Source organism: Pseudomyrmex gracilis, unplaced genomic scaffold, assembly GCF_002006095.1.
Source record: "Pseudomyrmex gracilis isolate BER0280 unplaced genomic scaffold, ASM200609v1 scaffold_134, whole genome shotgun sequence".
In the NCBI taxonomy this organism is placed as follows: Eukaryota; Metazoa; Arthropoda; class Insecta; order Hymenoptera; family Formicidae; genus Pseudomyrmex; species Pseudomyrmex gracilis.
The window spans coordinates 332,350-355,910 of record NW_018020718.1 but is presented as its reverse complement, the minus strand read 5'-3'; the positions used below and the strand labels follow the sequence as shown (position 1 = coordinate 355,910).

General features: G+C 32.7%; 1 protein-coding gene across 3 annotated transcripts in view; it reads right to left on the bottom strand.

Annotated features, from left to right (window-relative positions):
- LOC109856766 (protein eva-1 homolog C) overlaps positions 1–23,561 on the bottom strand; it is a 336,019-nt gene that overhangs the window by 88,926 nt on the left and 223,532 nt on the right. For 2 of the 3 annotated variants that reach the window (XM_020432398.1, XM_020432399.1), the window contains exons 3-5: positions 21,656–21,794; positions 7,903–8,052; positions 5,106–5,255 (exon numbers count right to left, since the gene is read on the bottom strand). In XM_020432398.1, the coding sequence (XP_020287987.1) occupies positions 5,106–5,255; positions 7,903–8,052; positions 21,656–21,794 (439 nt within the window). Of the gene's footprint in view, positions 1–4,696; positions 4,813–5,105; positions 5,256–7,902; positions 8,053–21,655; positions 21,795–23,561 lie in introns of those variants that run through there. The other variant, XM_020432401.1, reaches the window with a different exon arrangement.

Genomic DNA, 23,561 nt, shown 5'->3' with positions numbered 1-23,561 from the left:
GGTCACTCGGATTTCTTACCGTCATTCTTGAATTCATAAAAATGTTTTGTCTCCGAAGGGTAGCTCACGTTCAAGTGCACAAAAATTACCGTCGCGATTCAAAACGCCACTCCACCAACCGCGACTATCTCAATATCTCTCACTTGTTCGAATCCCGGACGAGCCCCCAAATTGTAGGCGAAATCAGTGGATTTGTGAGAAATAAATAAATAAATATAAGAAATAAAATATGACTTTGGAATATGAGACGATATATTTAAGTTAATTGATTATTATTACAATAAGCAATACCGAATATTTAGCGCCGACTGACTTCAGCGGCAAATCGCTTTGTCGAGGAAACCTTCGACTCGTCTCATCGAAAATCTCTTTTCTTCTCAATTTATTAAACCGTTAATCACATAAGGTAAAAAAAAAAAAAAATACATGGAAGTACAAATACTGGGAAGTTTTGAACGCTGCTTACAAGTCATACATATATAATAATAATATTTATCGCTTGTCAAAACGGATTGCTGTCTTGAGAATCAACATTGGTTTAAGAGAGTCCTGGAGCGTTCTATATACGGGGTGTCCGACAATTAGTGTAAAATCTCTCGTAGGCAGGTAAAAGAAGTAAAACTGAGTCGAAAAGTTCTGAACCATTTGTTTTTATTATATATAATAAAGAAGTAATTATTGAATAAATCAAGCCAATCACAGCGCCGATCTTTAGCCGGGCGCACGTTAATGAGGAGCGCTCACACACACAAGGTGCGTGGTTCACTGACGTGCGTTCGACTAAAGGTCGGCGCTGATTGGCTTGATTTATTCAATAATTACTTTTGTTATATGTAATAGAAAAAAATGGTTCAAGACTTTTCGACTCAGTTTTACTCCTTCTACTTGCCTACGAGAGATTTTACACTAATTGTCAAACACCCTGTATATTGTGACTACTGTTACCGATACAAGTAACATCAACCATAGAACGTCGTTAGAGAAACAAGGACATACATTTGTAAAAAGATATTATATTAGATTTAAACGTATTATAGATTGTTTGTGTATTGTAAGCTTCCAAATCATAATCTAATAGTATCCTATTACATTCTTCAATATTATGTCTATTTCGGATACTTTTTCGTTTGTATGAATAACTCTTGAACTTTAAATATCAGTACACTAAAAGTAGAGGTAATTGTTCAACAATTTTTGTTAAGTTTTCGATATTGAAAAGTACCCGAGATATATTAATATTAATTAATTAATTGCATTATTTTCTTTAATTGCATTAAATTTTAATTACATTATTTTCTTTTGTTATGTAGAGCCGTTTTTCTATCCAAGCAATAAATACAAAATGCAATCTAAAATACGAATTACTCGTTCGATCGGTATAACAAGAAGGTCCAGGACTCTCTTAACGCTTTATGTTCGAGTCAAATTACGCAAGTATGTTTAATACGGATATATATTTTATATTCCTACACAATTATTTTTCCAATCAAAACCACTCGATGATGAAGTTCGTAGTCTTTTCTTTGGTAGAAAGTATGCTGAATCTTTTTTTCTCTTGTTTTATACACATTGATAAATTTTTTGTTTATATATTTTTGTCGACATATTGTGTAAGTGTATGCAGATTGACAGGTATTTAAATATTTCAATAGCCCATCTTTTCTTTGCTCAGAAGCTTTTTTTAAATTTGTCAATCATCTTGATATTTAAGTAATTTCATTTAAATCCGAGCTACTCTGTAATCTCGATTCGAGTCTTTCGCACAAAACAGAGATTTTCTTCAATATTATCTAAATCACTACTATTTTTGGTGGATTCGTTGTTAACATAACCTGCAAAAAGGAAAATTCAGGTTAAATAACAATTGTACAGCTTACATAAAATTGTACGTTTAAATTCCTACTTATTCTATAAATATCAAATAAAATTTATGTTTAACGCTTGCAACAAATTGTTTATAAATCACTTTTATATAATAACAATTGTACAGCTTACATAAAATTGTACGTTTAAATTCCTACTTATTCTATAAATATCAAATAAAACTTATGTTTAACGCTTGCAACAAATTGTTTATAAATCACTTTTATATAATAACAATTGTACAGCTTACATAAACTTGTACGTTTAAATTCCTACTTATTCTATAAATATTAAATAAAACTTATCTTCCACGCTTGCAAAAAATTGTTTATAAATCAATTTTATATCATAATTACCACAAACAACAATAAATTACAAATATACGCAGTCAATAATACAAAATACAACGTTCCACGCTATATGGCTTCTAAAACGAAACTCTACTTTCAGATACTTTCAAACATACATAACATATATAAATTTGAATATTTACACATATTGTGTTGTAAAAATATGGTTTCTTTATGTTTCTGTGACTAATTACAAAAAAACTGGTGACTTTCTTGCAAAAATATATGGATTTTTTAAATAATTTATAATTATTTGTTTAAATAATTATATATACTTAGAAGCGGTAATTTTTAACAAATAAAATCTTTTACTACTTATTATTACAAATACAATAAAACAAGTTTCACGAAAATCCATTCACTATAACTGGGTTCCGAGGTTTTTGATTTTTTGTGTCTAATTACTCTACTACTGTTGTTTTGATTCGTTGTACTTGCCAGCGTCTATTGAGCGGTCTTTGTGATGACTAGTCAAGCTAGGTACGTACATATTTACTCATATTGTATGTGTAATTTACATGTCTTTCTTTCTAACGGAATGTTTTTCTCTCATATTTTTATTTTACATATTATATTATTATTTACATTGTATTATTTACATTGTAAAGTGCTGACGATGATCACCAATACAAATTGATCAAAACGTCCGGAATGCACTGCGTTTTATCCCCGATAGCCAAATGATAGCAGTATGCCAGCAGTATGCACGCAGGTTTAATCATCACTTTGCAGCAGATTCCACTCAGCTGTGTCATTATATGTGACACAGTGAGTTAATTATGTATGCACGATATGTAAGGAAAACATATAGAAAATACAATATAGCAAAACTATAGAAATAAATAAAGAATGAAATGACGTTATGCTTCAAATTCGCTACATTCTTTTAGCATGTTCTGTTTGAATGATGCAATAATATCACAGCATGACACATTTATATTCTCTTTTTTCTGCATTTTTGTCGACACTAGTTGAAATAACAAATTATGTTTGAATACTAGCTACATTGTACTGGCATAATGTGTTATTGAAGACTTTGCAAAATATGCTCATTCAGTCTTGGTTATCTGAGATGTTATATTTGAACGTTCACCTTTAACCTGGGCCACAGGCTCTCTGGTTTTTTCCTTCTTATAATTTGTATCTTCAAGTCGTCATTATAATATTAATTATTATCATAGTAGATCTATTTTTCATTGCCAGTTATAATTTGATACAAAAACTGCTTCTTTTTGTAACAAAAAAGTAATGAAGTGCAAATGGTTAGATGATTTTGAGTAGCCAATTCAGACAATTCATGTGGAACTTATTTGCTTTTTTTGAATTTTTGTTATTGAATCATCAAAACCAGTACTCACATATTATAATTGATAAAGCAGACTCTGAATAAGTTTCTAAGATAAATCGATGAGCTTCGATAACCGCTTTCTTTTCGAAGCAGTAAAGTACTAAATAACAAAAATGCTCTTTATCACGTTCCATTTTCAATCGCACTAAAAAGTGTGATTATGTTTACGAATACAAGAACATGTGTCTAAAAATTGCCGTTTTTGATATTTTAATAATTACGTTCTTTTTTAGTTGCGTAGAAAAATCCTTTCATTTTTATTGCAATGAATTCCTGAGTTCTCAATCTACTAGTACAAATTTTCTCAAATAGCTGTGTCATTTTCATCCTACTTTTTTATTTATAAAATATGAACTCCATGAGAACATACGTTAAAAGTCTGAAATTATCAAATTTTCGACGAGTTTTTCGGAAATATTTTCCAAAACTAAATATGAAATAAAATATAAAAATAAATAAAACTTTGTAAAATTTTATTTTATAATCAAGAACAAAATTCTCAAGTTTCAAAAATTTTGAAATTTGAGAATCTTTTGTCATGTTTTAGATCCCAAATCTTAACACGTGTTAAGTGCCACGTCAATTTTACGTGACTTGCACACGGCGCCAGAATGAATTGTTTGCTATGCGACGCATATTATTGTGACATATTATGTACAACATATAAGTTGAATTACATTATCATGCATTTAAACCAATGACTTCCACGGCGTTATGGTGCGTTTTTTTTATCTCACGCTACATTTCACTTATTATTTACGAAAGTCAGTTGTCTCAATTGTTCGTTCATGTTTTGAATCTGTCCAACTATCAGGTAATGATATCCGTTATATTTCTACACGCTACATTAATTTTTGCATTTTATTTTTTATTTTTAATTTTTTAAAAATAATATGTCGTCAAACAAAGATCGTGTCTCAAGTAATTCATTTAACGATTCATTTTCATCATTTTGTTATAAACGCCGATGAATACCATCAAATAGTGAAAAAAATTCCACATCGCAACATGCGCGTATAACGTGTACGATTTTAAATAAAACTATTTTTATGTTTTATAGTTTATTTCATTAGTTTCTTTACATTTTTGTAATAACGATGATAATATTAAACATTTTAGAAGTATTGTCGTTTACTTGAATTATGTGTTTTTTGTTAATATTGACATTGCCGGTCACCGGTGACTTCCACAGCACTCAACGTGTTAAGTGAGCACATATACGAATTTGAATTCTAAATTAATTTAAAGAACCTATAAGAAAAAGAGCGATAATCTTACCTGTGAACATAGATAACAAAAATAAAGCAAATAATAAAAACAATATAATTGTTTGAGACGTTCATCATTATTTTCAAATCATTATTTTCTGATCATCTTCAGCTTTTATATAAAAAAGTAAAAGTGTTGTTTATAAAAATATAGAGTAAACTATTAGTTAATTGTAAACAAAAACAAAGAAACAAATGTCTTCCTTTTTCTAATTTTTTTTATGTCATCTTTTAAAATCGTCTCATGCGATCAAAAGTATATAGCAGCTTACTTACCGCAGGTATACACAACTTTGAGATAGGTCTTGCTCTCCGGTCTGCAAGGATCTGCTTTGCCAAACGTTGTGTTGCTAGCCACTACTATACATCGTCGTTTACCGTGGCATAAGTTTATTAAGGTTTCCGTAGCGAAGTCTATCGAGCAAGCTGTAAATAAAATAATAACATTATTGTAATATATCACACATATATAAAAAGAGATAAATAAATAAGAAAACAATTTCATATTTGAACTATCCTCTGAAAATATTTGGCGTAAAAATATGACAAAAGTAACGGAATTTGTATACTTCACGGTAATAACAAAAGCAGAAATGTGATTCACTCGCTACGCAAACGTTCAAGTTAAAAATATAAAGTTCTTTAAAAAATCGCTTGTATATTTTAAGATCCATGTATTTAGATTGTATTACGCAGAAATTAACATAAACATTGCACGCAATCTGAGAATTTAATTAATTTTCCGGTCTGATAAAAATACGAAGCTTGTCCGAAACGAACTTGCATTTTAATATCTGAGAAACTCGGCGAAATTTCGATTACATTCTGCAAACAGAAGGAAATATCACGCGCTTGTTTTCTCTATTGTCAAGAAATGAATAAAACAACGACTCGATAATGTACACGACAATCGCAATGGGAAAAGACTGTAAAGTTATAGATTTGACTTCACGCGGAACGACAGGAGAGAAGGAGGCCACGAGAAGCAGGAAGTCCCCGGAGTTTCCGATACTCTTTTGTGCGGGGAAAATGTACGTTTCGCTCACATCAACGAGCGAGACGCGACGACGCAGCGCGTATTCCAGAGAGATGTCGAGAGGACCGTGAGACATTCATAGCAAGAGAACACGAAAAAGCATTATAATGTTGGCGCCACTCAGCTGATTTTGTCCCTTATTGTTACGCTCACAAGCGGTGACCAATTGCGAAGCAACAACCTTTCTCTCAGCGCAAAGAGTAACTGGCTCGAGTCGACGGACGATCACCGGAAAAGTCAACCTGCGCGAAGAGCGAGGACGATTTATTCGATCATCGAGAACAGAGTCGAGCTATTCAAAGAGCAGAATTTGAAATTTTTTCTTTTGCTTGCAAAAAGTCTGTTAAGCACCGAAAATAAATCAAACCAAATAGATAATATTGATTTAATCATTATTTATGATTATTTATGATTATTTATGATTACAGGCTTCAAGGTCTTCAATTTAATTTTAAGATTTATCTCTAAGCCGTTTCAACTTATTTGTTTACCAAATAGATAAATAAAACAAAAAGATAATCTCACTCATTATTAAGATGTTATTATATTTATTATTATAAATTACTGTTTACTCTCGACACAACCGACCTTTGTTTCATTGTATTGTTTTTAATTCCGTGTCTGTAAAAAATTATTGTTAAATCTTAACTGATAGTTTTTGTTAATATTTATTTAATTATTTGAGATAAATGTATTTTATACTTAGATGTCGAAAATTTGAGATTGTATATCTTCGATATCGACAATAATAAGTAATAAATGACTGCAATTCGCGTGCGCCGCAGTGAATAAGAATCTTCTTAATAGCGTGAACACAATAACAATAACATTTCAAAGAGCTACAAAGTGAGAGACAGCAGCGTCGGGATAGCGCTTCGTGATGGTCAGAAGCCTGACAATGGTGGCCCATTTTCGTTTATGTGTTCCCACTGCAGCGAGAGACTCCGTGAGAGAGACCCTGTGCTTTGTAGAAACCGATTGATTGGACAAGACAAAAAGTCATCGTGGAAACGCGAACGGGGCACTCATCCACGAGTTAAAAGAATTTACTTTGAAAAGTTAAATAAAACCACGCCTGAAAAGCGAGTTCGTTTCCCCGTCCATCTTAAATTAAACGAAGTGGTCTCTGCATCCTCTTTTTTTTCCCGCGACGCGCAAAGGCAAATAACAAGCTTTTCCGATATCAAACGTCATATTTGATGCGCAAACGCATTTCTTTTTTATCGCCGAATTATCCTCATTTTTATCGTGAAACGGCAACACAAATTGTCCTTCCTTTTCCAACTCGCGTACGGGAGAATGGTACGAGAAGAAAACCAACTTTAATTTTCTCTTCTCACATTGTACGCAAACTTCATCCGAAACTTCGGTGACCACGAAACTAAGAGAGTCGCCAAGTATGACAATAAAGTAGGACAAACATTGACTCGAGTTTTTCTTTCCCAAAATCTTCGTCTCCCTCATCGGCAAACAGAAGAAAAGAAAAGAGAAAAGAGAGTCCGGCCGGAACTTCCGTCGATCGATCTTCGTGTATCGCCACTATCGCCAAAAGCGAAGGGATCATCGGTGGATTCTTGCAACTCGCCGCTCAGCTCGCGGGGATCGATCTTTCGCTCGAGATTTATATCCGACGATGCTATAAGACGAATGCCATTACTTTAATGACACGCGACATTTACGCCCGTAAATACTTAACGTCAACTATAACTCCGAAGAGTCTTCGTGTTATTATTTTCCGCGAGGTAAACGACGCACGCACTCGAAACGACGTGGTATAAAACTGAAGATGATATCGGGAACAGGAAGGAAAATCGCGAAAGTTCGCGACGTGTTGAAGCTCGAGTTTACGTCCGATTACTTTCTGCTCGAATAACAAGTGATAGTATAACGTGTCGAGCAGATGACGAAGTTGCGAATGTTACGCATAATCGATATTAAATAAAAATAAAAAAATTAAAAAAATGATAAAAAAGAAGACCTGTATTGTAATCTACACGAGAAAAAGTATCGTCGCCCGCCGACAACGTTAATACTTACTCTCCTCCATGACGCCTCGCGGCTGTGGACACTGCACGGACTCGTATTGCGTTCTACCGAAGGACGCGCTGAAAATCGCCACCCTGTAACCGGGATTGCAAACGAGATTGATGGCGTCGTTCTCGCAGGCAACCTTACTCCTGAACTCATCTGAAACCACAAAGGCGACTTTTAATAAACCAGTCGTCTCGCTGCGTCACGCGCGAAATGCAGTTATGTTCATGCGACGACGCTTCATGAAGTGTACTTTATTAGCAAGCGACCGGATTCGTCCCGTCGCTTCGTCGCCTTGTCGCATACGAGAGACGGAAAAGAGGAGGAAAGAAGAAAAACTTTTTAGCTGTCGGGACTTTGCGACAAATCGTAAATTCCGCGACTCGAACTTCGTGAAAGACGTTTTTTACGAACAGGCGTTTTCCCTCGAGAGTGAAACAGGCGTTGTCTGCTTGTCTCGTTACGACACATTGCATTCGCGAATTTCAATGAACCGGAATGGCTTGCAGCTGCCGATAATACGTTTTTGCGTCCTTCGCGGCGCAGAGATCGCGTCGGAAAGTTTCTTGCGCCGGACGCAGTTTCCGACGACCTTACGGATTGTCGGATTGCTACTGTCTTTGCGCGCTAATCTATCTAACCGCTTGTTTTCTTATATACGACACTAACTTGAGAAATATCAGTCTTCTACGAATTAATTGATGAAATATTTCTTTTGTGTATTTTTTTTTTACACACACGCGATACATTTTGTACGATGTAATTAGTTCTCTCGTTGATTGACGTCAGATAAAGCAATCACGAGCGGGAAACCACGATGTTTGAACTTGTTAAACCAGTGGAAATTGTTTGTTTTTACACGGAATGCAAATTAAGCAATATCAAACGAAATCTACATTTGACGAAAATTTTCCAGATATTTGAGTTTTTATTAAAATTGCGGTGTATATATAATCTTTCCACAATTTAGAACCAACGTTGTAAAGCGGAAATGTTTGTTACTTTCCGCTTCCCGCGATAGGCCCGCGTACAACTCGGAGATGGAGAGCGCGGGTTAAACTACAGTGATAGGAGAGATCAGGACACAATCAAGATAACATTCAAAATAAACTTAATTACGAGCCGTTTCCAAGATGTTGAGCGGAAACTGTACGTGTGTATATATATATATCTAAATATTTCTAAAAAAATCTGAAACAATGTGTATATACTCTTTAAACTGTCTATTTTAAGACACCATCATTAAATTTAGTGAAAAAAAAGTTTTAATTCATAATTTGTAGCAAATATGACAACAAGAAACTTACTTTTTTCAGAAAGTAATTTTGCTCTAGACGAAAATGACCCATGTCCGTCCGTTGAGGGTTAAATAATATAAGAAAAATTATTTAAAACTGTTATAATGTTTATACTTAAAATAAAATTGTAATCAAAATTTTTGAAATTACTAAAGTAACTAAAACATAAAAATTAAAAAATCTAATTGCAATGTCCAATTTTACGAAAATGCTTGTAAACACTACTTGCCATATTTTTATGATAAAAGCTATTTCGTACACGTAACTAGCACGATAGTAATCTCCATTATAAAGAAGAATATTTTTTTGTATTTAGTAAGATATTAACTGTGATAACTAACTCAGTGCGATTAGTCCCGCTCTCCTCTATATATTTATCATTGCCATTTCTCAGTTACCAAAACTGTTAACATAAATTCTTTTTTTTTTAGATAATTTTTTTTTAACAATTAAATCTTATTGAAGCTCGACAAGTTACTAAACTAAGAAGTATATTATTGGTCATCCGAGCCGATCGCAGGATGTTGTGCGGAAAACGGCGTATATATATATATATGCATATATATATTTGTTCGCGTGTAAATTTTTACGCGCGAGTTTTTTGAATTGAATATCAATTCTTAAATTCATATTGGATGCTAGATTTGCATCACATATATGAGAGATCCCATCCACCCCCCTAACTAATTTTGAAAATATTGCGAAAAAATACTTCTCAGCCAGGAGTTGAACCTGGAATCTCCGGCTTTCCGAAATTTTTTTTTTATTGTTTTTAATTATCAATAAAATGAGAATTATTTTAAAAAGGATTAAATCATTTTAGCAATTTTGCAGACAATCAAAAAATGATTTCCTTTTCTAAATGATTTTTTAAATATATCCTATTATTTTATTAATGATTTTGTAATTATTACTTTGATTACTTTGATTGCTTTTTTATTACTATTTATTTTTTATCGCTAGTTCAAACAGTTAATAGAATAAGAATTGTTTAAAAAACAAGATAAATCATTTAAGCAGCTTTCAAAAATCGGCTCATATAAGCTCAAATATTTCCGCTATAAAAACTCTTGATATAAAAGTCTCTTCGTCTCTCTATCTTCTTTAGCTTTCGTAAACTTGCAATTAAACGTATCATGAAACGTAGGGCTTCGTTGCGGCTATTTGGCGATAAAAATTCTAAGCGCGCTACGTGAGCGCGTTGAACTCGCTCACGTCGAGTGCAGCGAAATACACCGTGTGTGGTAACTCGTTGATGTATCGTTGTTTCGTTGCGGAAGAACAACTTTGACCGTAACCTCGCGATCCCACGCCGAGCAACATCTTTTCATACCGCGCGGCCATGTTTCTTACCCACGCACGGAAGTCGGCGGGCGCACTTATGCTTGAGATAAAGTGTTATGCCCTGCTTTATTGAGTTGGCGATTTACGGTGGTGGTTGCTGTCGGTTGTTGGCTTTCGAACTTCTTTTTCCAACGGAGGCCAATGGCCACGCCACGTTCGCCCGGACGATTTAAGGCGAAATTACGTGCAGTGTGAGCAACGCGAGCGTTATTCGACGCGATAGCTTCCGCCAACATCGCCACGAAAACACCAAAATCGGTTTAAACGCTATCAGCCAGCCGTAACAAATCCGCGACTAGTGTTGTCTTTCGCACCGTCACAAACTATTGCTCTGATTCGTTTTTTGTTTCCATTTTCTTTCTAACCTAACCTAACCTATATATTTCCACTTTTCTCGACAAAAATATATTGTTTTCTTTTTTCACTGTTTTTGATTTATACACGTCCTTCGGTTCACTGCATATGTGTACAAACAACAAAAAGTTTCAACGAAAGCAGATGTAATCTTTTTCATAAGTGTAACTGGATAAACTTACTTTTCTTTTCTTTTTTTCATAAATTCAAGTATAAAAGGTTAAAAACGTAAATAGATGTAGTTTATAAAAGTTTAAATAATAGTTCAATTGTATACACATTTGTTAAGTATAAAATATATATATACGCAAATGTAATGTATTTCAAAAATTTTACTTTTATTTCTTTTGTACTGTGTTTTTTTTTCTCTCAAGTTTTACGAACATATAATAAAATTAACTAACTTAAGAATAAAACTTTGAGAGCCATTCACTGGATGATATGTGCTTTACGCAATAAAAATATGCTTTACGCGTAAATTAACACACAAAGAAGATTTGAATTGAATAACAATTATAAAATTCATATAAAATGCTACTTTTACGCATCACATGTATGTAAATTATTCATTTAACCTCCAAATAAAATTTAAAAAATTCATTGGGAAAAAGACACCTTGGCCAAAAGATAATTGGACAATTTTGACCGAATTGAGAACGACTACACGAAATCCGAGAAATCCAAATGCTAACCAAGATGTCTTTTTTTAAATGGATTGTTTTTTATTTCATTGAAAGATTAAGTGAATTTGATATGTGATGCAAAGTAGCATTTTATATGAATTTTAGAATTGTTATTTAACACATTAACTACCACGCAAGTTTTATATGTCTTGTGTGTATGTGTGTCTCTGGGGACCACAATGAGATTTTCATAATTCTAAGTATATATACAATGATAAATATTAATATAGTTAAATAAGATCATATCCTTATCAGTAATAGTTTATCTTGCTAGTAGTTAAGCCGTGATCATGGCTCTACAATACACTCGGTTACTCTTGAGTTGCGTTTCCAAATTCGAATTTACTGAAAATCTATAGTTTACGTGACATATATTATAGATTAGCTTTCTCCTGAAGATGTTGAAAAAGACGTCATGAAACTCAAAAAAAGGAGAAATGAGTGTACAATCGCAAAAATTTTGTAAAATATGTTTAAAAAAAGTCAGAAATTTCGGTACACAAAATGCAAATATTACACAAAAAAGCTATCAAAAATTGCGATGGCAAGCTCTAGTTATTCACGTTGTTCAAAATTTTTTAATCAACAATATTTATCTTATTTTATAATCGATCTAAAACATGTAGTAACGCCGGTCACGGATGACTACCGTGGCAATCAACATGTTAATTCGAATTCTCTCTGTCTATTAATTTACGCGCTAAAATATAGTTTGCACATTCAACGTCATGGCTCCTAAAATCTTATTTCTTGATTTAATTTGTACTTATTAGAGCTATATATTTTATTATATATAGGATCGCAGTGCACTTATATATACTATTTAGTAGAGATAGTATATATATATATATATGTATACATATATATATATCATTTCTTACTCTACTGTATTTTACAATAAATATATAAATTCTTTTATAAATAAAACAAAATGCTTTGGATTACAGCAATAGATATCTCTTTTCCTATTTCTTTCATACTTTATTCGTGACAACTAACACATGTCATGTAAGATAACTACTTCTGTTGGTTACATACATATATAACGCGTTCCATTATAAATCCAATTACGAACCCAAGTTTATCTTCTTTAGCCATAATGAAAGATAATACATCTTCGTACCGTAAAAAGACAACTTTACGAAGTGGAGACGGTCCATTCTCCTTGAGACGGTGCAATCTTCCACGTTGTCAGTGTCAGATTATATCGGCTCGTCTCCAAGATTTTTCCTATGTAAGAGCGTCTACAGCGCTGTTACCGTCGGCCATGTTGCACGCAAGACAAAAATCGCCACGCGATACCTGGTCATGGTAGGTCTCTCGAGGCTCGTCTTCCACCTAGGAAAGAGCCAGCGCTCTTTCCGTCGGACGTATCAAAGACCTAAGCGTCAATGGCCCGTGAAATTTCGCCCGGAAGAGCGAATCGGTGGTACACGTGACTGTGAGAGCACATGGAACTTCCTTATTGCAGAAAGAGGGAGAAGGAAAGGGAAAGGAAAAAGGGTAAAGGGAGAACAAGGGAAAGGAAAAGGAAAAGGAAAGGAGAGGAGAGGAGAGGAGAGAGAAAGAGAGAGAGAGAGAGAGAGAGAGAGAGAGAGAAGGGTAATTCCCTCAACAGCGGACCACTTGAAGCGACAATGAAGCCAGCTCCTCGCTTTTTCAGCAAAAGGCCGAGAGAGTTCGATCGACCTACTTTTCCGACATCGATGGAATCTCTCTCTAGTTTCCACGTATGTTCTTGTGCACTTTGGGTGTACAGAAGGGAAAACGCAGAGCAGGAATACGTGCCCTCACTTGCCTCCGCCTCGAAGGTGCACGTCGACGGTACCTGGCGCGGTTCGTACACGTCAACGAATGGAATTCTTTTCTAGGTACGTTCAGTTCTTTTTCGAGCACTCCATCGACGCGGCGGCGCGGACGAGAATAACACGAAAGAGGAATACGTGTTGAGGGTAACCGATAAAGTAAAGGAGCTGATAAGGACGATCTTATATTAGATTCTAGCTGTAGATGGATCGCGTGTTGCGCGTAATAATGACTCGAGAGAAACCAGTGCAAGTTTGAGTTAGACAAGTAATATACCGCAGGAAAAATGACCAGCACAACTGATAAGTTGTTAAGCCACGAAGAATGAACAACTTTTTCTGTATCTATCTGTAATTAATGAAACACAACGCAAGTAAAAAAAGTGATAAAAAGTACACTGTCATCAAAAAATGAGATAATGACGCTAAAAAGAAGATATCTGAAAATATATGTCAATCGTATTAACGTGAGTGAATACTATCCGATTGCAATTTGACTGTTCAATATATGTGCGTCGTCAATCTCGTTGTGCGACGATGAAACATGAAGCAACCTCGTTTACTCCTCATTACATCGATCATCAGTCGGGAAAGTGAAGCAAAAATCAATTATACGCGTTACGCAAGCACGCGTGTATACGTATACACGGTCCACGGCTTATTTGTATACGTGTATGGCAGTGCAATAAGTGGCACGTGTTGTCGTCGGATAGATTTGCAAGCGGCGCGTGAGATGTCGGCTGGCTTTAGCACGTAACGCGACATGTGTAATACGTAATCGTTCCGCTGATGTATTACAGAGGACAACCGCGTTAGCCACGTACGAGCGTTATCCCAACGCATGAAGGTTTCGTTTTTGAATATACGCTCCCGCGGATGTAAATACACGGGACAAATTCACGTTTTAATGAAACGCGCAGGATTGAGTTTTGTAAATAATTCTATTCTCTCTCTTTCTCCCTTCCTCTCCCTCCCTCTCTCTCCCCCCTCTCTCTCTCTCTCTCTTTTTCTTTCTCTGTCTCTTTCTGTTGTTTGACAAAACTGTGCATTTTGTATAATTATCGAATACGTATAACGTTCACACGCGTCATGTACGGTTTACAATTACGCTACGGTCAAAGAACTTTGAAAATGTAATTTTATATGTGTAATATTAATTAATTTGTAGAAATAAATACAATAACAAAAACACAATTTTCTTGTCCGAAATTTCATAATAATTATTACGAAATGTGAGTAGGAGAGTGAGTTGACAAATGCGTATTGGTCATATAAATCGTATCTCTTTAATTTCCTCACAATTAGTGAATAAGCAATATTTAATTATCTATATATTGAGCAGTTAAAAATATAACAAAAAATTAACAGATTACATACCGTTCAATACTTTAACACTGCAGTTGCGTATATTCTGTGTATTTATTAACACGTTGAATGCTGTGGGTCACCGGCGACCGATGATGTCAACCGTAATAAAACTACGTAATTCAAGTAAATGACAATATTTCTAAAATTTTCAATAATATCATCGTTATTACATATATGTAAAGAATCCACTATAAAACATATAAAAATAGTTCTAGTTAAAATCGCACATTGCGATGTGAAACTTTTCTCACTCTCCGATAGTATTCACGAGATGGTGAAAACAAGTCGTTAGATGAATGACTTAAGACACGATCTTCTTAGTTAGACGACATATATTACTTTTAAGCGCTATTTTTTATTTTTAAAAAATTAAAAATAAAAAATAAAATGCAAAAATATATGTAGAATAACAAATAACGGATATCATTATCTGATAGTTAGAAAGACTCAACAATCAAAGAATGAGCGAAATAAGAAACGATTAAGACAACTGACTTTTATAAACAATAAGTGAAATATAGCGTGAGATCGGAAAAACGCACTACAGCGTCGTGGGAATCACTAATGACTTCCGGCAAAATAAATGCATAAAACTTGAGAATGTAGTTCAACTTATCTGTTGTAGATAATATTTTACAATAAATAATATTTTACAATAGTAGATATTTAACAATAATATGCGATGCAAAATAAATCACGTAAAATTGGCGCGGCACTCAACGTGTTAAAGTTGTATATTTATAAAAGTTTATTATTAAAATGTTTCACATAAATATTTTACAATGAGTATGAGAATTTACTTGATATTAATATAAAAATTATCGCGATTTTTCGAAGTCGTATCACATACTTCAATATTTCCTCTAAAAAAATCATACAATTTCTGTACAAATGCTTTGTCTTTAGTACATGTAGTGCTATAGATTTTGAGTACTGGCAGTAACTATACTATCAAAACATAATGTTACTTTATTAATAAACAAATGTCAGACATAGAAATTAGACAAAAGGTTATCTGTGTGTGTGGTTATTGTATTTAAATACAACCGTCATAGAGCGTTAAAATACGATAATGTAAGATAATGTAAGATACATAATAAATACTAAAAAAATATATAATATAAATATATAGTAACTATAGTAAATATATAATATAGTAGTAACTATATATATTTTGGATAGCACACAAGTTTAAAAGACCATAATTTAAATAAGATACGATTTAAGCAACTTTTACGCTATGTTATAGAAAGGCTTATAACAAAGTTTTTTGTGTACCCTTGGCAAGAAGTGAAATATTGCAATATTGTTATAGTATAAACTTGAAGCTACAATTTCTGACAATTTACGTACAAATTAATTTTAAAAAGAAGATATAAAAGATTCAGATATAGATAAAAAGAAAATTCTTTTTTCTTATACTAAAAATTTGTTCAAATTCATAACACACGTTTAAAGGCAACGCTTTTTTAACTAGATATAAATGTTTCAATAGACTTAACAAATTAATTCATAAGGACAACACCAATCATAATTTCAATATAAATGAATAAAAAAGCTGCTAAGAAATTAGAAATGGGATTCAAGGCAAATAAGAGTGTATATACAAGATCTTGGTGTATCAATTTTATATTTGTTTATTATTTTACCAAACGTTTAGTAAATAATAAAATAAATACTAAAATGGGTGGATATTTTTGGTAAGATCCATTTTATTATTTATTTAAAAGTATTGTTTGCGTGTGCTGTAAATTTCTTGTATTGTACATTGCAGTTTGTACACTACACTGTTGAAGATTCATACAAACGAATTGAAACGTCTGTAATGTTTTGTACTCAATAAAAAAACACACACAAACATTTTGTGTTTTTGCTTGCATCTGTTCAAATATCTTGTTCGATCATCTCGAGTTTATTCGAATTTTTATCCTTGATTTGAATTTAACTGAAAGTTTTATTTTTGTTGACAAGTTTAAAGAAAATGTGTATAAAGATCTTGCCTCTCATCTAGCTTTTTGTTTTTTATCTAAGTGTATTTTATCTAAGTGTATACTTCATGATCTTTTAATTGTTCGCGTCGATTTTTGGATGTATACTCCGTGTTTTATAATTACATGTTATCATCCACATGGAAACTATTTTATTTTATCTGTTTCGGACAATTCAAGAGAAATAATCTGTTAGTTTGATTTGTCTTTAAAAATCATTTTTACCTACATTTTCCGGACATCAAGGTAGAAGTGTACTTTTTGAAATTTTGGCATGGATGATTGATTGGTTGATTTTTTAATACTAATATTAAGCGCGTTTCATATTTTATTTTTCGCCACTGCTTCTTAAGAATGATAAGTTTTACGACTTATTTATAATTTTTTGTGATTGAAGAAAACTTTAAGAGGGTTTGCGTAAATTTGTGTATTATTTATTGTTTTATACTAATAAAATTGCTTATTACTCGATTTTATTCTTTTTGATTAGAAAATATAAGATTAAGTTCTCAAGTGATACAATTTCGACAATTCTCTTCTATGTATTGTGTTCTAAATAATAAAAATTGCAGCAAGAAGAAACTTTGACAGTTGTATCTTACATAAATGTCGCTATTGTCGTCGCGTTTTGTCTATGTGTGTTCGTTGGTAAATTGCGAAATGCTCTCCAAACAACTGCATAGAATCTTTATTTTATTGCTTTATACAACACTATAATTTATAGAAAAAGTTCAGTTTGAAAAAAATGGTTTTAGTTCACAGAAAATAAAAATTCCGCGGAATAAACGTTTCGTAGGATATTGTAGGTTTCACTTATAGTATCTTAGTTGTCATTTTTCAATCAGGAAATTGCGCGTCGATACATTGTGCTGTGCAAAACCAGTGGTATGAAAAACAATTCTTTCGCGTTTCAAATAATTTAATACTTGATATATATTAAATATATTATATAAACAAAAAACTTGGTTTTGTTATAAAAATAAAATATCGCTAAACATGTTTGTCTGTAACTTTTTTAGTGTTAGTCTCGTTCAATGTTTGCAACTTGACATTGCTGTTTTTACTTTTTGACAATTTTGCAATCTATCATTGAATTTGACATTCATTGAAGAAAACCTGAACCAGATCGAAACATCTGATTATAGTAATTATTTTATGATTGTGTAGTAGTTTATATATATATATATATTTTAAAAAAACCAACAATCAATGCATTAATATCTAATATATTGCTCGTGTTTTAGTCATTTACAATTGTTTGAATTTTCAACGAGTATTATCAAATTATTAAAAACAAATTATTAAAAATATGCCACATTCTTCATTTTGTGCGTTTGAAAAATGTATATTTTATTTACATTAGTAAAAAACTAGTAAAAAAATAATATAAATTTATTTACTTAATTTCTTAAATAAATTTATATTTATTGTGTCAAATCAATATTTCAAAATTGTTTAAAAATTAATTCATCTACTAATAATCGAACATCATCAAGTTAGTTTGCTAAACGTTGGTTGACACCTAATCTTGCACTATTTGTCTGAGTACAAACAATTTTATTATTATAGAATTATACTTTTACTTTATTCATATCTCTCTTAACCCCAATAGCCAAATGATAGCAGTATGCCAGCAGTATGCACGCAGGTTTAATCAGCACTTTGCAGCAGATTCCACTCAGCTGTGTCATTATAGTGAGTGAATTATGTATGCACGATATGTAAGGAAAACAATATAACAAAACTATAGAAATAAATGAAGAATAAAATGACGTTATGCTTCAAATTTGCTACGTTCTTTTAGCATGTTCTATTTGAATGATGCAATAATATTTGCATTACGGCATGACACATTTATATTCTTTTTTTTCTGCTTTTTTGTCGACACTAGTTGAAATAATAGATTATGTTTGAAAATGCTGGGTACACATTTAACTGGCATAATGTATTATTGCAGACTTTGCAAAATATGTTCATTCAGTCTTATCAGGTTATCTAGGTAATCTAACATAAAAAAATTATTTGTTGTTGATTCTGTGTTTTTTTATCCTTATTAATATTTTCTGCTCTTTTATTCTTATTGAATTATTTGTATTGTTGAGATTCGAGTACCCTTTATGGCGGATCAGACAATCTTTTTATAGACATTAAAGATTATTCTGGAAGATCTTAAGACAAGAGTTCCCTAGGCGGTGCTCAAACCCATTGTCTTCTATATTACATGGCGCAAATACGCCAGGAAAACTTTTCAACCTCGCTCGCGCCATAATATGTACTCTCGTTTGCCGAACTTTTCCTCGTATCTACTGAAGTGTTTCGCGTTCCGGCTCGCTGTTCTTCTGAAAACAATCCCGGGGGTTGATTGCAAAGCTTGTTAAAGCAAAAATTATCCTGTAAGTTATACAAGTCTACGAAAAAATAGGAAGTAAAAGTATATATACACTCTTGATAATATCAGAGATACGCAAGGTAATTTTACATATATTATATGTACTGGATTAACTAGTGTAATAACTTTTGATAATTAATTAATAGTAATTAATTAATGGTATTTTTAATTGATAACATTTATATTACGATGTTAACACTTGTTACGTTCAATCAAGTAGTTATATATATTTCAATATGATTCTCAAAACGACAATAAAAAATTTGTTCAATAAACGTTTGACTGTCTCTGATGGAAAAAAACTTATTTTAGAGATTATATATCACAACATATTGCTTTAGATATTTGATGCTTTTGCGGTGTGTATTAACATTCGAAGATGTTTTTCAGGTTTGAACCGCGTTAGTGTTCTTTTTATACCGACGTTTTGTGAACATTTCAGCTCACTTCATCAGAGTTTCAAGAGCAACCTGATACAGATACCTGATATAAAAATAACACTAACGCGGTTCCAACCTAAAAAAACATCTTCAAATATTGTTTTAGAATTTAACTATTCCAAACTTTTACGAATTTTATCACAATTAAAAAATAAATAAATTTTTTGTATGTCAAACGTTTTCATAAATTGTACAATATAAATTGAAATATTTTTATAAAAGTTAATTCTTACTATTATATCGTTATATAAAATCAACATGTAAAATTTAATAAGTCACGTTTTGGTAAAACTCGTTTTCGTTTGAGAGAAAGCAAAACAATTAACTAGAATTAATAGAGTTTCATAATAATACATGTCACATTTCGAAAGCTCTTGTGTTTTTGTTTTCTCAAAACTTTTCAAGCTGGTAAAGCACATCTCTTTTTTTATCGAATTTAATCTTTCGCGGACAGATATGGGTCTCCCAGACCCACTCAAAAATTGCGCATTGGTATCTCTAGTAAAAATTAATTTTTTTTTTAACGCTTATATCTTCGAAACTACTAGAGAAACTATTAGATTTTTTCCAATGTTTTTTTTTTTTTATTGCGCAGAATTGTTCAAACTTTTGATTTAAAAGACAAAATGGAAAAAAATATTGATTTTTTGCGGAGATATTCGATTTTAAAGTCGCGTGAGTCTCACAGATCCAGTCTGTTCAACTAGTCATTTTTTAAGTTTGTCTGCAAAAGATTAATAAAATAAATAAATATAATTAATAAAATAAAAATAAATACTTGAAAATACGTAATACATTTATGTATATTTGATACTTGAAAAAGTATCACGTAACAATCAAGCGTATTCCACATCCGAAAGTTTTAAGGAAATCGAAAGAAGCAAACACATGTAGAGAGGTTCGCTCTGATCAACATTCTCGTACCGTATCGAACTAAAACGAGGTACCGAGACCGTATTTCTTGCCGTTGCATTTCGGTGGTCTTTTTCAGCGCGCAAAACTGACACACACCTTTGTTCAAGAGAGTGATTTAATACTGCCAGCGGTGCGCCCAAAAAAGCATCTAGATTTACCGTGTATGCAGTAAACAATGAGATGACTGTGGTTTGAACGCGGCTGTAGAAACCGGCGTGGACCTTCAGAATATAAAACGCGATGCGATGGAGTATAACCGCTATGCTTCATATATAACAAAAATTATTTCGATCTTGTTACTGCAACAGGTTGTCGCCATTGTGCTCTGTACGATGTGCATGTATAAGTATGTATAGATTTTTTATATTGATCGCTGTTACAATTCAAATCCGTAGCTTAGTTACTTGCAAAAAATATTTAGTGTAAGAAACAATCGATATGTGTGCGTTATTATTATTATTATTCTCATACTTTTAGAAGTTTAAAATTTTACAATGTCGGACAAGAAAAAAAATGTAAACAATGTTGCTATTATATTTCGTGAAATACTTTCAAATAAAAAGTGGAATTTCTACATTGAGTTTCAAATTATATTTTCCTATATTTTTATGCTTTTTTTTATCCAATCCAAACGTGGAGCGTTTGGGAAAAAACCTTCACAAAAAGTTGATCAAAATCTAGAGATTTTTCATTAAATCAACTCGTTTTTAAAACGATTGTATTTTTGTTTTAAATAGAATATTTATACAATAGCTTTTAGAAAGATTATCTTATTAAAGTATATCGACACGTTCCAATCTCGATTAAGTTCACCCGATTCTAAAACGATCATAATAATTGCGACTTTATCCACGGCAAATCTCTTCGCAATCATCGAAATCAGCTAGAATTTGTCGGATCACGTCGCGTTCGAAGACCTCTCGAGAAACCTCTCGCCGATCTATCGTGCGTGTCACTCGAGGAATTTTATTCTTCTCGCGCTGTCTTTTTTCTCTTACACAGCGAGAACCAAACTAATGCTCGATGTTCGCATAAGAAGGGATCGGATGTCTTAAAGAAAAACGATCCTCTCGAAGGCGGAGTTCGATCTCACGTCTACTTGCGCACGTTTGCGCATGCATTCGCGCAGATGTATGCGTATGTCTCTATATGTACATATGTGAGACACTACTTACAGGGACGGCATTTGTAGGTGACCAAGATGTTTTCCTTCTGCCCGGGACAAGGATCGCTCCGGAAGGTGTTCAGACTTGTGTTGAATTTGCACTGACGCTTTTTCTGACAGACGCCGACTACCATCTGCAACAGTGTATGCTAAAACTTCATTCAGTATGTCCGTTCATTTTGCGATGAGAATCGATAAGCAATAACCGATAAGTAAAAACCGATAGTTCAATATCTTTCCAATTTGAAAAATTGAATTGCTGAATGTGACTATTAACAATAATAACTGCAGGATTTGAAGCGCGTCGGATTTTATGCCGCATAGGTCAGAAAAAAATAGACAGAGTGAGAATAATTTACGTATAACCACTCTGTTACGCGCCGTTACATGAGTACGTATATTGTGTTGTGATATCAGCTCTTTATTGTTACTATTAACGAAATTATCGTCAGTTTAATCGATTCGTCAACGTGATAAGTAGTGTAACTATATATATATATATGTTACAGATATGTAAAATAATCGGTACTTCAAGGTTCATAAAACGTTTAGCGGTTATTGTGCGATATATAAGTGTAGAAAGATAATAAAGAATAAAATATAACAAATAACAACCACGTAGTTCTTTATTCAGCTAGCTGTCTTATACAAGATGTATAAAAAGTATTAGTACCGCGAAAAATCTCGAAAACTAGGCATTTTACAAAAAAGTGTTTCAGATAAAAGTTGTAGGGTTTTAAAGGATCTATTTACTGTTCTTATCAGTTTGATCTTGAATGACATTGCCAAAGTCAGGACAAGGTCATCTTGAATTTTTTAAATGGAACATCCTATTTTTTATTGCAGATTTTTATAGCTTACTTCAAGAGCTTTCCAAAACACTATAATAAAGTTTATTTTCATTAGGTACTTTTTGACTTATGAAAGTTGAATATTAGAGTATCGCCGGTATTAGCATTATCTATTGACGTTATCATTCATTTCGAACGTTGCTTTATCCAAAAAACACTATGTTGAATAGAAAGTTAGGTTCTTTGTCAATCATTCTTTGTATCATGAGCTCACAAAATTCGTTTCAATCGAAATTATCTCCTAGAAAACGTACCGGCAGTACTCTAATATTCAATCTTCATAACTCAAAAAGTACTTAATGAAAATACACTTTATTATAGTGTTTTATAGAAAGCTCTTCAATTAAGCTATAAGAATCTACAATAAAAAATAGGAAGTTTCATTTTAAAAAATCGATGTGATCTTGATCTGATCTTGGTGGCACCATCCAAGGTCACAATCAGTAAATAGATCCTTTTAAACTCTACAACTTTTATCTAAAACACTTTTTCGTAAAATGCCTAGTTTTCGAGATTTCTCGCGGTACCGATATTTTTTATACACTCTGTATGTTCTACCGGTTTGGGATATTTGGCAATTTTACCGTGTGGAATATACCATCATGGACCTATAATAGACAGCGCGTTTTGCTGCGGAGTTGTAAGCCAACAGTAAGAGCAAAAAAGAAGATAGTGTCTACTACCACGGGTACACATCAATATGGTCCCAAAAGATGTCAACTTAGACACAATCAAAAAGCAGTAGTTCCTCGTGCCAAGTCGTTTGGTAATTTACAAATTTTGCATACAATTTTCGATGAAATTGTATCTAAACTAGCATTGTCAATTTTACTAGTGATAAAGCACTTGCACACATCTAGTCTAATTGTAAGTAATAACGTATTATTTCAATTTATTTGATAACAAGTAGCTACCCAGGCAACCAGCTGACGTTATAATGACGTTAATATAAAGTCAGTTTTTGACCAGTTCGACGTTAGTTTATGACGTGATATTAACGTAATGACGACGTGAGTTTGTCTCGTCAAAAATGACGTCATGTTAATGACGTTTACTTACGTCATT